At 56.5% G+C, this 18,083-nt stretch overlaps 2 protein-coding genes across 3 annotated transcripts; both read right to left on the reverse strand.

The window, feature by feature from the left end:
• Positions 1-1,640: 1,640 nt before the first annotated feature.
• COPS9 (COP9 signalosome subunit 9) lies at positions 1,641-6,314 on the reverse strand. Its single transcript, XM_032355380.1, has 3 exons — positions 6,193-6,314; positions 4,409-4,481; positions 1,641-1,959 (listed from the first exon to the last, which is right to left on the reverse strand). The coding sequence occupies exons 1-3, from the start codon at positions 6,253-6,255 to the stop codon at positions 1,922-1,924; spliced, it is 174 nt and encodes a 57-aa protein (XP_032211271.1). The 5' UTR covers positions 6,256-6,314; the 3' UTR covers positions 1,641-1,921.
• Positions 6,315-9,765: 3,451 nt separating this feature from the next.
• On the reverse strand, positions 9,766-11,265 carry OTOS (otospiralin). Of its 2 annotated transcripts, none has more exons than XM_032354027.1 (4): positions 11,222-11,265; positions 10,822-10,925; positions 10,672-10,698; positions 9,766-9,992 (listed from the first exon to the last, which is right to left on the reverse strand). In XM_032354027.1, exons 2-4 carry the CDS (start codon positions 10,877-10,879, stop codon positions 9,808-9,810), a joined length of 270 nt encoding a protein of 89 aa, XP_032209918.1. In that variant the 5' UTR covers positions 10,880-10,925; positions 11,222-11,265; the 3' UTR covers positions 9,766-9,807. The 2 variants fall into 2 exon arrangements, with proteins under 2 accessions (XP_032209918.1, XP_032209917.1); XM_032354026.1 differs by lacking the exon at positions 11,222-11,265 and adding an exon at positions 11,073-11,148.
• Positions 11,266-18,083: the final 6,818 nt, after the last annotated feature.

An 18,083-nucleotide genomic window follows, 5' to 3' on the forward strand; every position in this document is an offset into this window, starting at 1 on the left:
TGATCCCCACGGACCCCCTGGGGCCTGTTCTGAGGACCCCACCTAGGAAACGGTAAAAACTGCTCATGAATTAAGCTAAACCCGAGGAAGCTGCTCTCAGAAAGCAGAGTGTGCAGTTCACCTGCGGGGAAGCCCGCCCTGCTGCTGCCCCTCGGAACAATTTATTTAAACTGTAACCCCTGGAGGATTTTACTAGTTGCTAAGCACATTTAGATATGGCCTTAAGAAATACATATACTGGCAACAGGTCTTTGGGGAGAAGGACTATATACGACCGTGAAGCTGGGCAGCTGGGGATGCCCGGCTTGCTCAGGGCGGAATGCCGCCCCTTCACAGAAGCCGGGCAGCCGGGAATGCGCCGCCCGCTGAGGGCGGAACGCTGCCTGCTTCAGGGAAGCGGAACACCCAGGAACGCCCCGTCAGCTCAGGGTGGAAGGAAAACCGAAAACCGCCTGCTTCCCTGCCTGCTTCCCTGCCTGCTTCCCTTTTCCGTGATAGCTCCTTTCTCTTCCCAGAAGCACCCATTGTTAGTTAGATGAGTCCTTTGAATGTGCCTCTTTAACTATAAACTTTATCCTCTTTGTCTGCAAGACGGAATTAACATTTGACCTTCATCAGTCCTTCTGTTGGCTAGTGTTTCTATCCAATAAAAGTGAGACTGTGGAGTTGCTCGTGGCACAGTCCCCTGCTCCCAATCTCTTGCAGCTGGCTTGTTTGTGCCTAATTCTTCTCCCGTCGCCAACTGGAAGCGGCACCGACCCTCTGAGGCTCGGACACAGAGGCAGCGCCAAGTCCCAGGCCAGGCCCAGCCTCAGGGGGAGGGGGTCCTGACACCACAGAGCACATCTGTCGACACTAGGCCATGACCCTGACCTCGCTCTGGCCCAGGGAAGCTTGCCAAACTAGTCCTCCCAGGGCCTAGGCTGTCATGGCCTCAGGGCAGGGGACCACCACCCCCCCCCCCACCCCCCGTCCTAAGTGACGGACTGGAAACCTGCATGCTGCTCATGAGAACACAGCAGAGCTGAGGTCTCCCCCAGCTTCGGACTTCATCTGTTTTCAGGCCATCAGGGTGATGCTGTTTGGCGTGATCTCCCAGGCAGAGGATCGGCAGGTGCCCAGCCGAACTCTGGAGCCTAGGACTGTATGGCATGGGTGTTTCCAGGCCAGAGAAACTCTTTGCTGTGAGATCGACATGAACTAGGAACCTTAATTTTTACAGCTATTATCTGCTGCTGAGCTGGGCCAAGAAGAGAGACAAATTCTCTCCCCTCCATGTTACATTCCCTTTGGAATGGCCCAGCCCCTGTCAGGGTCACTGTCTAGTCATCCCAAGTCTTCGAGCCTCTGGTCTCAGGATGCAGATGCTTGAGGCTGAGGCAGGGGACACCAGGCCCGACTGTGGTCGGTGAAGGGCCAAACACACCTTCCCCCCAGAATAAGGTATTAACAGACTGGCATGAGGGAGGCCCTGCACGCCCTGCACTGCTTATTGATCTAACATGAACACTGCTTCGCAGGCTGTGAGCCTCACAGTAAGTCACTCCCATGTTCAGGGAAAAAAGCACAGTGTATCTGTAAGCTGACCCATGTGTTTTTTTCACTATGTCAACACACACAGGTACCCACATGTATGCACAGAGGCTTTTAGGGATTGTAATATCTGCTAAAAAATCCAAGAATTAAAATTACCCTGAAAATGATGGCATCACCTTTTAATTGAAGGACAGAAGCAGGTCACATTCAGAGACTAGCGGGCCTCGTGCAGATAGTTAAAACCATCTTTCTCTTTCTTGGTTAACCATTTCCTAATTTTAAGTAATGTCCATGAGTTCTTTAGGACCATCTGAAATTGTCCTCTGAGGAGCGCCGCCACACCAGCTCGTAAGACACACAACCACATGCACCGCTGGACGGCATCTCACTGGATATCATCATCATCAAACAGATCTTCGAAATCTACGTGAACAAACAAAACCACATATTAATGGGGCACACAGGGTTAATAATTGAGAAAATAAGTCCAAAATGAATTACACAGTCATTCATTCTCAAAATAGAGAAAAAGCAGTAAACAACCTAAATAAAGGACTTTTCCCATGACAGACTCGATTTTATCCAGCAGAGGTCATCCCATCCAACAGAGTGGCGTAGGAAGCAAATCTTCTATTTAGGTGACATCTTAAGAAAATGCATGGAGGTGGGGATGAGATGGAGGTGAGGTAGCTGGAAGGCTGGCAGGCACGGGATCCCAAGCAAGCATGAAAATGCAGAGGGCAGCTGGGAGGAAGGTGCTAGAAGAACTGGGCCAGGCAGGAACGGCTGTCTTTAAGGGAGTGAGGCTGATGGTCACACTTGAGACACGGCCCAAGAAGCCCTTCCCACAGGAAGAAGGGCAGCACACTCATAGCATGTTAATTACTGGGATGGGTGGCACTCAGGGTCACTGTGCCCTTCTATTTACTTGTCTATGGTTTTCCCAAACCATCTACCATAAGCATGCCCTGATCTCACAATGGGGAGAGAAAAACTGAGGGTCTACTCACAGTCCCACAAGTTCAAGCTATGCAGGATAAATAGTGAGCTGGAAGGAGGGTGAGTGGAAGGCCCTGGTGGCGTCTCCATATGCCAGATGTCACAGGTCTTCAGGGAAGGCGCTGTCCCAACCCCCTCTGCTCAGCACTGATGTGGGTGGTCCCACCACAGCAGGGCTGGCCTGTGGTCCTACAGCCCTGTGTACTTTCTCCTCAGCCCGCAGCCCCAGCTAACTGCTCCCACTGCCTCCCACCCCCCAAGACACTGCCCTCTGATGTGCTCCTAGAAACAAGGCCCACCTCTGCCAGTGCTCTCATCATGGATGTCCCTGCAGGCTGCCATGTCTGACGCTCCCCTACTTTATCAAACACAGTGAGTGAAGAGAGCAAGCCTTGTTTGTGGTCTGAACCACAGCGCCCAGGGGACCAGAGGTCAGAAGCTCTGCTCTAGGAGCAAGCACTCTGGAGAAACTCTATCCAAAGTGCTCATGGCTTTCTCATAGCAAGTGGCTTCCTGAACTCAGGGGGCTGTCACAACCTGATGGGGCAGCACACACCTCATGAGCTGTCTTGGTGAGCAGACCAATGCGGTGCAAAGTTCTTCTGTGTTCTTTCCCTTTCCAGGCCTGACCCAGAAGGAGGAAGTCCCCACTGTGCTCATGTTGCTCATGCTCCCTTAGCAGGACAGCCCAGGTCCCTCTCAGATACCCTTTTGGCAGAATTAGATGGCTATTTTCAGAAACCACATGAGTTCGAACACTAGAACACAGCCAACAGTCTGCAAATCCAGAGGACGCATGGGACCTTGAGGAGATCATCGTATGTGGGAGAGGGTCCAGAGGTATTAGACATCACCCAACCCTGCTACAGTAAGGGCCCCCCAAGGTTACCCCATGTAAATGACAGCTTTCACATGGTGGCTCTGGAGACCTTAGAGAAAGGCTGTCCCCATCCTCAAGGCTATTGGCAGCCTGATGTCACCTCAGTGGAGCGGCCAGGCTCCCTGGGAAGAAAGCACCTAATTGCACAGCCCAGCTTCTCTTTTTAGGCAACAACTTGCTGAAAAGATACCAGATAAAATAACATGGACTCAGGCTCCAGGGGAGATTTGGCACATCAAACCAATGTGGCCTGGTAGTATCCCAGTTGCCAACTGGTGACAGTTCTCTGTAGTGGCAGGCACCTTGGACAAAAGAAGGATGACAGTCTCCTAAGAAGACTTGTCTTGTGCTCCCGCTCATGATGTGAACCCTTAGTAAGAGTATAATCTGTAGGAATAAGGCCTCAGGAAATCAGAAGACAGCAAGAGAAATAGCCCTCAGCCTGTGGGACAAGGACGCACAACTCGGTTTGCCACTGCTTACCATCCATGCTCTTGGGAAGCAGCACAAAAGCTCTTCAGTACAACCAAGCCCTGCTTTGAGAGAAAAGGGCGGGGAAAGCTGGCTGTCACTGCGAAGGCAGCCCAGAGACCAGAACCCAGCCGCACACAGGAGGAAGAAAAGCCAGCCATCCCCTGAAAGCAGAGGTGAGAAAGCCCAGAGGGGTTGGTTCCTACACCTGTGTCCCAGGTAATAAGCAACAGATGGGCCTCTGTGACAGGTTCAGGGGGACAATGGTGTTGCTATAGCTCAAGTTCAACTACTCAAGTGCAGACGGGGAGCCATTTTACATGACTGTCTCCTGAAAAAGGGCTGGCTGCCAGCGCTGGCAGCCCGTGTTGTCATTTTATATAAACTGCACTGAGCTCCGAGAATGGCCCACATCTGGGCTTTCCTGTTCCAGGACCCCAGTCACGTCACAAAGCATTCCACTGTATAACACAAAAGAAACATTCAGATTAAAACTGGAATCCTCAATCCCAGCATCCTTACCATTGAAGAAGTCTGCATGAACTGCCTTCTCATTGGCTGCCAAATCCATCAGAAGCCCTGTGCTGCCTCCTGCCTGGGAAGGAAAAGGTGACATGGTGTCAGTGTTGTTTTCCGGGAGAATGGGGATAGTGCCTTACAGGGCGCACCCCACTCCGTGGCAGAGGAAGGCGAGGAATGGAAAGGTTGGGAGGACTCCCAGACTGGAGTCAAAACTTAGTTTCAAGCAAAAGAAGCAGGTAGGAGAGGAGGCATTCCAATGAATTATTTTGAAGGTCTCCTTGGGTCTCACCTTCCCCGATTCCTCTTGCTTTTTAAACAGAATCCTGTTGTCCTGAACACCACTTCTCTGTAAACCTTGAGCAGACATTCTAGTTCCCTAGAAGATGCTGCCACAGTGGCCCCAACCGTGTGCAAAACTGGGCTGAGGATTTCTCTCCCCTGGATGGCCCTCTGCTTCTTCGGAGAACTACAGCATTTCCATGGGAAACTGACCTCCTGACCTGGGGTTCTGGTTGGGGAGTGCCATCACAGTACCCCCACTGCCACAGCTTACGGTGGCAGTAAAACCATGCGACAAGCAAAGCCGGGCAATCTGACCCATTCCAGATTTGGGGTGTCTGTAAGAGTCACACAGGGATGGTCAGAACAGAGGTCCCTGCTGCTGCCTTGACCCCCACCTTCCAAGGCTGCCTGCTCTGACCTTTCCTGGCTCTGGAGTAGCTGGCGTCTCCCATGTTCCTTTTCGTGGCTACTCGCAGTAACCCAAACCCAAGAGAAAAGCCCAGGATTCTCGGACTCCTCTCTTCTCGTCTCAACCTGCCTCCCTTCCTGTTACCATAGCAAGCCAGCCGCGCTAAAACCACCACTCGCTACCAGGTCCAGTCCGTGCCTACTTCCGCCGGTAGGTGCTGCCTTCATTCGGACCCTCCTCAAGGCTCCTGTGAGCAGTCTTCCACTCTCTTGCCTCCAAACCCAATCCTAAAGTCTCCACGGCGACCTGCCCGGAAGCCCATCACCCCCCTGTGCCCTCCGGCGATTCCGCACGAGGCCGTCGGAGGACCCAGGGAGAAACCGGGGTCTCCTGCTTCATCAATGGGGTGCAGAGCCCGCCTGTCCCGGCACAGCTACGGGCCGCTTCATGCTCTGCCAAGCCACCTCTTCCAGCGTCCGTCTCCCCCCAGGCTCGGGCACCTCGAGGCCGGTGTTAAGATGGGGGGCGGGGCCGGCCCTGCCTTCAGGACTGACTCCTTTCAGGCCTTCCTCCTGCAGCCTGCCCCGTCCGCCAACACCAGCAGGCCCTGCACCATCGCCTAGTGGGCAGCCTGCGCTGGGCCGCCCCAAGCCGGGAGGGCGCGCTCCTATCCCACACCTCGGCTTTCTGCGCACTCGGTACCGCCAACCCGCCTCTCGCCGCCGTACGGAAATCTCCCGGCGCAGAGACAAGGTCGGCCCCCTGAGCTTCCCGAGAGAGAAACGAGGCCCTGCGGCGGGCAGCTGACCCGACACCAGGGGCTGGGGTCACCAGCTCACAGAACACCAGAGTCGACCGCATCACCCCGCGGCCACAAAGCAGGGAGACACCTGCCTACCCGGCACCAGCGCCAAAGCCCGGGTCCCCGTGCGAGCGCACCGCCCCAAGCCGGCTCCCGGGCTTCAGTCCGCAGACCGCGTCTGCCGGGACCCGGCCGGGGACCACGCCAGCGCTCGCAGCCCGCCGCCGCCGCAGGGCCCACCCTCGCGCTGCCGAGCACAGGCCTGCCAGCCGCCGCCCCGGGCCTCCTCACCTCGTCCAGGTCCACATAGGGCCCGGCGCCCTCGGGGAACATCTCGTCCACCGCCGGCTTCATCTCGTCCGCCGCGCCTCCCGCATCCCCGGCTCACTTCCGGCCAGCCTGACGCCCCTTCCGGTGCACGCCCGGCCGTGGCGCCTCTAGACACCCGAAGAGGGCCAACTCTATGGTTCCCCTGGCACCCAGGGCCCGGCGGTTCCGGTTCTCCTGACAGCGGGCGGGGGAGGCTGCGCAGGGACTCGGGGGTGACCCGCGGCCACAGACAGCTCCGCCCGAACGGCCTGGCACGCAGAGCAGCGCAAGAGATGCCTTTTACAGAATATGCGGAGTCGGAAAGAGCCCGGTGGTTGCCGCAGCAGCGGGGCGGGGGGCAGGCCACACAGGAGAGGGGGATCAGGAGGTACAGACTTCCAGCCATAAAGTGAAAGTCTCCGAAAAAAATATTAAAATAAAATAAAATAGTCAGGGGATGAAAAGTACAGCCTGGGGACTACAGCCGATGACATTGCAATAGCTTTGCACGGGGACAGATGGTGTGCAATTGTCAAACCGCCGTGTTGCACACCGGAAACTGATACGATATTGTAGGTCAGCTCTGCTTCACAGAAGAGAATGTGAATGGTCGCGGAGTAAAAAGGCAACCGCGCAGTCGCAAGAAATCTTTGCAAATTACAGACATGGGTACATGTATATACACACTCCGTAAAGGGTTACTCTCCAGAATATAGAGAGAACTCCTAACCTCAACCACAACAAATCCCAGTCCAAGGCAAGTAACTTAAATGCACCTTTTTTTAGAGTAGATAGACGAATGACCAAGAAGCCCATGAAAACGTGCTCAGCACCACTAAGTGTTAGGGAAATGCAGTCAAAACCACTTCACACTCCCTAGAACAGGTGCTATTTTAAAAACCCCAAGGATAACAAGTGCTGGAAAGGATGAGGGGAAATAGAGACACTTGCACGCCGCTGGTGGGAATGTGGAGAACAGCATGGGGGCGCCTCAAAGATCAAACACAGAGCTACCCTATGATCCCACAATGCACACCCAGAGGAAGTGGAAACGGGGTCTTCCTGAAGCATTGGACCCCATGTTCAGAGCACCGCTATCCCCAAAAGCTAAAGGGTGGAGGCACCCTTTGACAGCTGAACAGATGAGCGAGCTGTGTACTGTAGGTACATAAAATGGAATACTATCCAGCCCTGAAAGGGCAGGTGCTACGACGTGAATGAGGCGTGAGAACATTATGCTGAGGGAAATGAGCTGTCACACAAATCTTACATGACTCCACTGACACGAGGTACCTACAGTTGTCAGAGTCACAGAGACAGACAGCAGAAGGGTGGGCACCGGGGACTGGGGAAGGATGGGGAGTCAGTGTTTCATGGAGACAGAGATTCAGTTGGGAAAGATGGAAGGTTCTAGAGGTGGGTGGTGGTGATGGGTGCATGACAGGGTGAATGTGGTTAGTGCCACCTAGAAACAGTTAAGTGGTAAATTTTATGTTATATGTATTTTATTATAATTTTTTTAAAAGTATGTGGATGAGAGAAGAGGATAGGAGGGAGGGGGAAGGAAGGAGAGGGAGTGAGGAAAGGAAAGTGTGAGATACTTGAGCTAGACTTTTGGAAGTAGGTAGGCCTGGGGGCTTGGCTACGAGCGAAGCAGGGATGGGAGCACAGGGCAGGGAGATAGGGAATGAGCCCAGACTGGCGGTGGACAGTGGCCCATGTGGACAGTGCAGGGCTCAGGGAGAGGGGAGGAGAGGCTGGAGTGTGGCTGAGCCTCAGGTGTCACGGTGACACAAATCACCTTAAAGTCTGGAGAGCAAGTCCCACCGGAGAAGCCATGACCCCTTGGCTACCAACAGGCTTCTCTTCTGAGTGGTTTCAAAATGGGGGGGGGGGCATTCCCAGCCACCGAGGCAGGAATGAAAAGACAGTGGCCATGGGTGATGCTTGCTTCTGGTGAGGAACTCAGTGCTGCGACGTTGGGGGTGAGGGGCTGAGGGCACCAGGCAGGAAGTGGAGGGTCCCCCACGAGGTCTGCCTGCAATGGGGAGAGGGGTCGGGAGGAGGCGCATGGAGGAGAACTGAGCCTGTTGGATGCTGGGCTGAGCAGGGAGGGCCGCAGCCCACCAGATCTGAGTCCTGACCACAGGGCTGGGAGCTCAACAGGTGGGGACCCAGCTGAGGACGGCTCCGGGTGGGGCTTCTTCCTCTGAGAAGAGGACAAAAGTGAGGTCTCTTAGGAACGTAAATGCAAATGGGCGTCCGGAGGCAGCTAGGGGCTGCTGAGGCCGGAGACTGAGGAGAGGGTCCGGCTGGGCACACATGTGGTCTTCCCCGGAGGGAGCCTGGATTTGGCTTCTCCGGAGCCACTGCGGAAAGGGGCTTGGGTCGTGGCTCCTTAATGTATGCGCTAACTGGCTGTGTGACCATCCAAGGGGAAGAGGACCGTGCACACACGCGAACCAACATGTTAACAAACAACGCGGAAATCCTGTAAGGCATGTCTTTTGTCTGGTATGTTCGGTCGAGTCCAGTTGTCCCCAGTGAGAACTGAGAGGCTCATCCTCTCACCTGGCTATCTCTTAATTTACAGAAACCAAATTCACACCAGCTCAAGCTGGGGAAAGAGATGAAGAAGGTATTGGCTTTTCCTAAAGCTATTGGCTAGGCCTCCCCTGCAGAATGTCACCTGGGGCAGGAGGCATGGCTGGAGTGAGAGCGACAGCCCCTGGAGGCTGCCCTGGGCACCTCCCACCCTCCAGCACCCTCTGCATCCGTCTGGGTGGCTGTGCTCTGTCCCAGGAGAGTTGCCTCCCCACCTACATTTAAATACACAGGGTTTCTCATTATTTAATTGCAAAAGAAAAGCTGGTTGTAGCTCATTAGAGCAATTTCTTTTCACCTCATAGGAGGCGACCGGCAGGGTCCGTGGCTTGTGCGCTTGTATGCCTGCCCGAGGGGCTCCATCTGCAGAGCAGTGGGCCCAGTGCAGAGGACGCTCCCAGAGACACCGTGCAAATGTCCTGCCGGTCCTTCCCTCCCTCCAGATTACCCAGGGCAGGTAGCCCCATTCCTCCCGCAGCCCCTGACCTGCTGTGCTGCGTCCAGGTTTCGGGGGCCTTCCGCTTACAGACCGAGAGCACCCAGGCCCTGGCCCTTCCTCAAAGGCTAGGCTCCTGCTGTCCTGGTGTCCTGGGGGGGACAGGCAGGGCCCCCAACCCAGGAGTGGCCACGGGGGTCTGGCTGCTGTTGGCCTCCGTGATCAAGGGCAGGGGCTTTGGGGTGTGGCTGTCTGGATCTGGGTCCCTATCAATAAGTCAGGCAGTGTTCTGGTGTCTGTTTGCCTCAGTTTCCCCCCTGCACTCCAGGGGCCCTGCAGCAACTCCAGAGGCCCTGCAGCACCCCCTCTGAGGGGCTGTGAGCTCAGGTAAGAGGGTGACACGTACAGCAGAGTCCTGAGTGAGAGCCGTGATTCATTTGTCAAATAGGAAAGGAAACATGGCCTGACTGAGGCCATTTCTTGAAAGAAAACCAGAAGCATTTGAGTGTCTCAAGTCAGGAATTTATTACCATGAGGCTAGGGATCCAGGCTGCAATTCAATCCTGCTGGTAGGGGACATGGAAGCCCAGCGTGGTCCCCAGGGGGAAGTGAGCGAAGAAGGTGCGGGCCATATCCTCCAGCTGGGGGTAGGCCCCCAGTGTCTGGAAGTATTGCGCGTAGTTCCAGAAGTCAGAGGTGGAGAAAGGCCAGTAGGGCATGGCGGGCAGCTCAGCATAGGGGTCTGAAAAACACCACCACCTGCCTCACGGACTGTCCCCACCTGGCCTGCCCTGAGGCTGCCCTTCCGGGATACCTTAGGGCAGATGGTTGGTGCCCAGTAGTGCCGTGGCAGTGAAGGGACCCCCTGCTGGGAGCTGGGAGCTGGGCCACCCCTGGATCCTCCATGGAAGTATCCCAAAACCTTGTCATCTGGATAATGACCTGCGTCTGCCTCTTGGGTCTGGGGGGATAGCTCAGGGAGAGGAGAAGAAGAGAGAGGAGGAGGGGAGGGGAGTGGGGGTATCTGGCCCCTGTCCTGGAGATGCTGGGCAGGGAAGGAACACCGTGGTGAGGGTGTGGGGATGTCCTGGTGGGACTGCAGAGGAGACCACAGCCCTCAGCCCCAGAGTTCAGATGCCACTGCACTGTGGTCCAACTCCGGGGAAGAGCCATGGGGTGAGTCCCAGGTAGAGGATGACATTACCAAGCCTCAGGGGCTCCAAGCGTGTGCGTTCCCAGGTGGCTGGGGGGCAGGGCCCAGGGAAGAGCCTCCGGTCCCTCTGTTTGCACAACTTGTCCTTGAGCTGACCCAGGGCTCCTGCTCCGTTTGCTCAGGATAAGCCAGCTCCCTCCCAGCTCCCTCTTCCGACCCCATCCCACCCAAACATTCACAAGAAAAGAACAAGGGGGTGATACAATACCTCCTTCCTCTTGCACTGGCTTGGCCCCTACAGAGGAAGACGAGGGCTGTCAATCCGGAGAACCCCCCAGGACAGGACCCCTGCTCACCCCCGCACCCCAGCTGCCTAAGCAGCCAGGGAGACAGCAGGAGGGACAAAGCCGCCACTCACCTACCAGAGGTCCCAGCAGGAGGCAGAGGGCCACCCCTGGCACCGAGCAGGCTTTCATCTCTCCCAGGCACAGCCCTCCACCAGCTGAGGAAGCTCCTGTCCACCTGTAGCAGGAGGGACCCAGAGGGTGGGACCAAAAGCCTATCAGGGTCCCAGCTTCTTCCTGCCACCCTCAGCCCGGGGAACTCCCTGGAAAATGGCTCTGGCAAACAGATAAGTTCCCAGAGTTTCCATAGCGGTCCCAGTTTCACCTGTGGGATGGGAGGCAGGGACCCCTCGTCTGCCCCTGGGGAGGCTGCCGCACACTCTGGGTGCTCAGCTGTCGCTGGGACGGGCCTCTGCTCCTGGCCCCGCAGGCTCCTCTTTATAAAAGGCCGGGGGGCAAGGAGGCAGACGTCACCTTCCTGAGCCGCCAAACTGAATATTTCATCCCCCGGGCAGAGGACTGAGGGCTTCTGTGGCCTTGCTGGCGGCAGGATCGCGAGCATCCAGTCGCAGGAATCTGATCCAGGGAGCAAACTGGGAGGAAAAGACCTCTGCACAGGCCACGACTGGGATTTTTAGGACCGCGCTCAACACCGGGGCTGGAAATAAATGCAATTTCCTCTCCACTGGGACGTTTTAAGTCTGACGTTGGGGCTGAGATGCCCCCTTACAGGAATAAGGTAGTAGCAGAGCTGTCTGGGGTGGGGGTGGAGGGGCTTGGGGAGCCATGAGCGGCCACAGATCAGCACCCCTGCTGACAGGACACCATCAGGCAGAGGCCACGCAGGAAGTGTGGGTGTCCAACCCCACGGCATACCTGCAGACCAGAGCGTCCCTACTTGTGCACAGTGATTAAGCCTGTCGTCAGGAAGGCAGCTGTCCCAGCTGCAGGGATGCTGTGGGCGACACTTAGGGGCTGTGTGTCAGCTCTGATTAAGCCTAAAGACAGCAGCCATGCCACGTGGCCCTACCCATGGAATCCACACCGCTGTAGTGTGCGGCATGTCGTCTGGCTGGTGGGCCGGGTGGTGGAGAGCAGGTCTTATGTGACAAACCCAAACAACACACACATCTCCCCAAATTTTGGGGCACCTGCCCGGACCAGGACCGAAAGGGCTGGCATCTCAGCATCGTGCGTGGGCACTTTTTGCACAAACACAGATGGTTAGAGCCACTTCTCATCACCCTGTGAATCCAGAGGCTCTGCTGAGGGGCCCCAGGCCAGCACATCCTGTCATCTCCACCTGAGCCACCAATATGCTTCCTGGGCTTCGGGTGACACCTGCGGTCACAGGTGGAGCCTCCTGGGGACACGCTGCCTGCCTCAACTTCCAAGTCACTTACGAGCCTCAGGGTCTGGTCACAGACCTGGAAACAGAGTCACGGGTTGGGACGGGTCCAGAGGAGAATCAGCAGCCCCTGAGACGACTACTTTGGGGGCAGCTACAGGTTCTCCAGAAAGGGGGACCAACCCATCAGAGTGGAGAGGAAAGGCGATTCCCCAGGCAAAAGATGCTCACCAGAATTTAGGGTCTCGGGTCCCCACCTTCTTCAGAATCTCCCCATATGTCCCCATCTGAGGGATGAAACCCCTTCTTGCCCAACAATACCTTACCCTTCACAACAAATGGCTCAAGATACCAGAAATTCAACGTGCCTTCTGATGCAACCACTCACCCAATTAGCCCTTGGGTTTTATTTTCAGAAATCTGGACTCTGCACCTGCAAGAGATAATGAATTCTTTTAGGGTCAGGGTCCCCAGAATCACCCAGAGAGTGACTCACTAGGGCCCTCCAGACTCAGCAGAGGCTGTGCTCCCAGCTGGAATTCACAACAGAGAAATGGTGCAATGCACAGGAAGGGAGAAGTCGGGGGACCAGGGGTGAGCTTCCGGGGCCCTTCCCCCTGGAATCACACAGGCCACCAACAGGTGTGATGACCTGTGAGGTGCTGTCTTCAGGGGAGCCTGTGAGAGACGCAGCACCCGGGGTTTTTTATCGGGGGCACAGGGGCACCCCCACCTGCTGCCGATTCAGGGTACCCAGGAGGAAACGGGTGCTTAGCATGAACCACGCTGCACAGAGCTGTGGGGGCAGCGGGGTCCTCTCATGCACAAGGGTTCTGGGAACTCTGCCAGGAACTCCTGCCGAGGGCCCCCCAGGAGGGCAATGGGGCCTGCTGGTTGACCTTCTTCTGCACAATACAGAAGGTTTGGTTCTTTATCTGCCGCCTGAGCTGGGAATTTTAAGCTCTGCACTCATCATTTTCTTTTCCCACATTCACCGGGACACTGAGGAACGACCAACCAACCCCACATCCCTTACTGTTTATTCTCACTAAGTAGTCTGTGACATCAGCTACCTGGTCACCAGAAACCTGGCCTCCGGCAGCCCCTTGGCTCCACGGCCCACACGGCAGACGGCACCTTGGCAGGCCTAAGGACCAATTCCCGATTCCATCCTGAAAGTCAGCCCCTGGGCTCTCTCCTGGCTCCCGCATTCTGCTCAACACAGCCCCTGAGGGTGCTGGGGACACGGGGCTTATTGTAGAGCCAGAATTGATGCAGTGTGGGAGGGCGCGCGAGTGCGAACCACGTGGCCCGAGTGTCTGTGAGGGCTGAGACCTCCATGTTTGGTGGCAGCCTCACAGAGCTGGACAGCGCGTGGAGGGCAGTGAGGGCCCGCTGGATAGATGTGCTGCTGTCCCAGAGGGCAGTGGCCCACTGTCCATGACCAGCAGTCCATGTCTCAAGACAATGTGCAATCAATCATTCCTATGATGTTAGGAAAAAGGAAACTAAATCACATGTACTGTATCTTTGCAACCATTTTCTTAATTAAAAAAAAAAAAAAAAAACAACCTATCTAGACTAAGCATCTGCCTTCAGCTCAGGTCGTGGTGCCAGGGTCCTGGGATCACGTGTGGGGCTCTCTGCTCAGCGAGGAGTCTGCTTCTCCCTCTCCTTCTGTGTTCTGTTCCTCTCCCTCTGTGCTCTTTTCTGCTCTCTCTGTGCTCCCTCTCTCAAATAAATAAATAAAATCTAGGGGTAAAAAAACTACCTAGAAAAAATCTACAAGTAATGAGCAATAATGGTAGAACTATGGGTGTGTTTTTTTCTTCTTTCTGGATATATGGATATTCCTTAATGTATTACTCTCTTGTAAGGGGGGAAACTTTGAAAACCACCACTAATAGTTCTGACCTGTTGTCCTGGGTCAACCACTCAGGACTTCCACAACCATGTGGCCACCCCCATGTCCACCCCCACAACTTTTCTCTCTCCCTGAGTCCTTCGAGCCACTCTCCTTTGCTAGCCTGTACACAGACCTTCCCTGGACCCACTTGGAGAGACCCACCTGGAGGGCCCCATCTGCAGAATCCCACTTTGATCCAACTCCTCTGCCCCCTGCATGAAGGCGCCTTCCCCCCTCCCCCAGCAGCTCTGCCACCATGCTGCTTGCTAGGGCTCCGCACAGCCAGCGAGTACTGGCATATTCCTGTGGTTCCGTGGGATCCCTAGAGCAGCGGTCCTCACATGACATACAGCTTGCCCAGGGATCCTGTTAGATGGAGGTTCTGATTCAAGAGGCTGGGGGAGAGCCTGGGAATCTGCATTCCCAACAAACTCCTGAGAGATGCCCGTCCTGCCAGTCCTCTCAAGGCATGCGCAGGCTCTCCGCCTGGGCAGTGTGGGAATCGCCTGAGGGGTACCCGTTAGTAGGCAGACGGCTGGGCTCTACCTCTCTGAGTCCTGTCTCAGAGTGAGGGGACGGGCCTGGGACTCTGAATAGCTGGTATGTCTCCAAGGGCACTAGGCAGGTTCAGGGCCAGGCTGTGGGAGCCACTGTATAAAGCAGAGTTTCTTAACCCTGACTGCGCCTCGGAACCACCCGCAGAGCTGGTCAGTAGCCGGTATTTCAGCCCCCAGTCTCCAGAGGTAGGATGCCCCTGTCTCCCGATCCCCCAGCCCCTGCCCCTGCCCTGCACTGGGTTCTCCCCATGGATGCATCAGAGGCCTCCAAAGGTCCCACCTGCCTGTAATGAGAAGTTCTGCTTGCACAACATGGGCCTTGGTGGACACAGTGGACAAAGCTCAGCCTCCAGGCAGAGAGAGGGGGTGGCGTCGGCCTCTGTGGACAGTGTTTGAGAGGCGGGGGAGCAAGCAAGGTGGCTGGCTTGGGAGCCCTCTGTCCTCTGAGCTCCCCCGAACCAGGGGGTTGTGTGGGGGAGGAGCAAGCCAGGGGAGCTCAGGGTGTGTGCACCAAAGGTTCCTGTTGGGGGGGACCTTGGGCGCCCTCTGCCGTCTGACTCAGGAACACCAAGCGTGGCCTGTCATAGAGATACACAAGGCCACAGACACTCAGGCGTGGGCCCCCAAGGGCAAGCCCCCAGCCCACCACAGATCTCCTGGAAGGATGAGCAGGATGCGTTGGGTAACAGCTATCCCGACACCAACCAGAACCCTGTTCATTCCAAAGTCCTAACGCCAGAAGCCCTCGCACCCTCGGGCTCCCCTGCCTGTGCCTCCCGGATGCTCCTCTTCCCTGACCCTCACCACAGCCACTATCAGCTCAGCTCCCATCTGTGGTTTCCGTTTGCTTCTGGAGGTGTCCACACAGCTCAGCCGGTCCAGCCTGGGAACCTCAGCCCTGGATGCAGGCTTGCCCACTAGCTCCCCTCTGGCCAGCCCACCTTTGTTCCCCTGGAATGTGTGCACAGCTTCAGCTCTGGGGCCTCCCTCTCTGCCCCTCCCCGAGCCCAGGAACTTGACCCCTGTGGAACCTCTGCATCCCCAGAGCACCGTCAGTCACTCTGTCCCATTGCCTTGGCCCCAGTAAGTGGTACTGCCCTCCTGCTTAGCTATATGCACTCTGTGGCCCCTTGAGCATGCCTGAGTGTCTGGGGCCTGGAGCACTCCTGACGCCCCAGGGGTAGGGTTTGGTGACTTAGCTGATGGGCTGAACAGATGGAGAGTCAGCGCCCCGCCTCTGTCACCCACTTCACATCCGAGCCACTCTCTCAGCTGTCCCTGGGCATCTGGGCCATCGCGGGACTGTGTGCACTGTTCTCCCAGCCATTGCCCGATCCACATCCCCTCAAGAAGCCCCTGCCCCCCTCTGCACCTGCAAGGTAAGGGGACGCATCTCACACTCACGAGTTCCGTTCCCAAATCTAGTTTCTGACTCTTCTTGTCATTTTAAACAAAGGATTCAAACATGATAAAATCTAATGAACATGAAGAGAGTTTTGCAGATGAAAACGAAGTTGCTTTGGAAAGGTCCATGGAAATTAGTGTCAGTGAGATGTGGCCGGGACAAGGCTGAGATTGGAACCAACGTCCTAAGGATCCCAGGGATGTGCCTTCAGATCCCCCCTCAGGGGAAACCCAGACCCGGAATCCCAGCCGGCAGGTCCAGCAGCCGGCTCCAGGGGGCGCCATCCTCGCTGGAATGCCCTCGTCTGCCTGAAGGCGCCTTGGAGGAAGGATGGATAGATGGTCCCAGAAGGTCCTACAGTTCCCTGTAGAACTGAAAGCTAAAATGTGTAAGGCTCCTTCGATTCTTTTAAAAACTCACCTTTTCCTTTAGCTGATTCGTGAGAACTCCTGACCAGGCCCCAGTTTGGTCCGTGAGAGGGCTTCTCCTGAGTCCAGGAAACTCTGGCCCTGAGGCGGTGTGAAGCTGGGTAGTGGGAGCCCCTATTCTAGGGCGGGTGACCCCATACTAAAAACGTATTCATTGACTATTTGACATTCTCATTTCACGGGGTGACCTGTATTTTTATTGGCCAAGTCTGGCGAGCCTGTGCATCCCTGTCTGGCTCTGGGCGTTGGGGCGGGTGGGGGTGGGGCAGCAAGAAGGGACCCCAGCCCTGGAGGTGGAGCATGTCTTTTCTAAGATGCTTCCTCCTGGAGCTGCAGGGTTCTGGCCATGACACGGATGGGCAGTGGGCTGCAGCCCTGAACTCCCCCAGTCAGTAGGGCTCCAAGCTCAGCACACCCAGAGTCTCTGCAATGGGGCTGCCTGAGACATGGGGTGGACCACTGCTGGCAGAGGCCCCAGCTCTCAGGCTTGGGGCCAGGGTTGAGGACATGGGGGCCTGTGCCCCGAAGACCTATGACTTGGAGCAGAGAGACACGGGCGTTAGACATGAGCGGTCATAGCTGTCTGGACCCCACAGCATGCCCACGCCAGATGCTCTGTGCCCCTAGGCTCCCAAAGATCCTAGCACTAGGGCCTTTCTCCCTGAAATACTCCCTGAGAGGGCAGCCCAGGGCCTCAGCACCAAGGAGGTGTGAGAATCCTGCCCGAGGTCATGGGTATGGTCCTGGCTGGATGGGAGATGAGAAACCTGGAGAGAGAGGCTCATGGTCCCACCCAGGAAACAGCAGGAGATGCAGAGTGTGGGGGCTGCCCATTCATCCTCCTCCTTCCAGGGTACCGAGAGCTTGCAAGGGTCACACCCCAACACCCCAAGACTTCGTCAGTGCCATCTTAGTGTGTGCGTGAGTGGAAGCGGTCCCCGGGAGCCAGGATGAGGACTGAGTGGGGCTGTGAGCAGAAGGGCAAGTCGGAACAGGGACAGGTTGCCCTGGCACGGTTGTGGGCAGGCAGTGCCCACCCGGGGCTCTTCTGAGACCTCAGACCAGAAGAAGACATGTTTATCCATTGCTCTGTGTCTCGTTGGCTGGGGGTGGTCCATGGGAGTGAACTCCTCCCACTGCAGGGGGGGCGCCCGCTGGGCTGGCAGGTGTCCAGCCCTGGGGTCTCTGAGAAGCATAGAGGGTGTGGGAGGGGGCTCTGCAGAACAGCTGAGGCCTGGGAGCTTGTCCCATGGCTGATGCTGCCTCTGTGGGGGAGGGAGGGGGCTTGGAGCTGCCCCAGGACCATAAGCTCTCTAGTCCTCCCATCACAGGTGTCCCCAAAGGGCACAGAGCTGCACTGGGATCTGCACCTGTGAGGAAGCCTGAGAGCAGCTGTCTGTGTGTGTGCGGGAACCCAATGAGCCAGGGAGGTGTGATGAAACATGGAGACACCTACTCACTCCTACCTCTGGGGGTGCTCTCCCCACCCATGGACCCTCATCACTTGCTAAAGGCCTGGTGTCTTCACGGCATACATTTCCGAGAGGAGGCTCTGTGCCAGGCCCCTCCAGGGACCGCCCACCAAAATCCTCGCTCCTGCTGAGTTCCCAGCTGTTCTATCCTGTCCGCCTTATGGGGGAGGGAACGGAGGCTTTCCAAGCTAGGGGCCTGCTGGAGTCAACAGCAGACGGT

The sequence above is a fragment of the Mustela erminea genome, chromosome 8 (genome assembly GCF_009829155.1).
Source record: "Mustela erminea isolate mMusErm1 chromosome 8, mMusErm1.Pri, whole genome shotgun sequence".
NCBI lineage: Eukaryota > Metazoa > Chordata > Mammalia > Carnivora > Mustelidae > Mustela > Mustela erminea.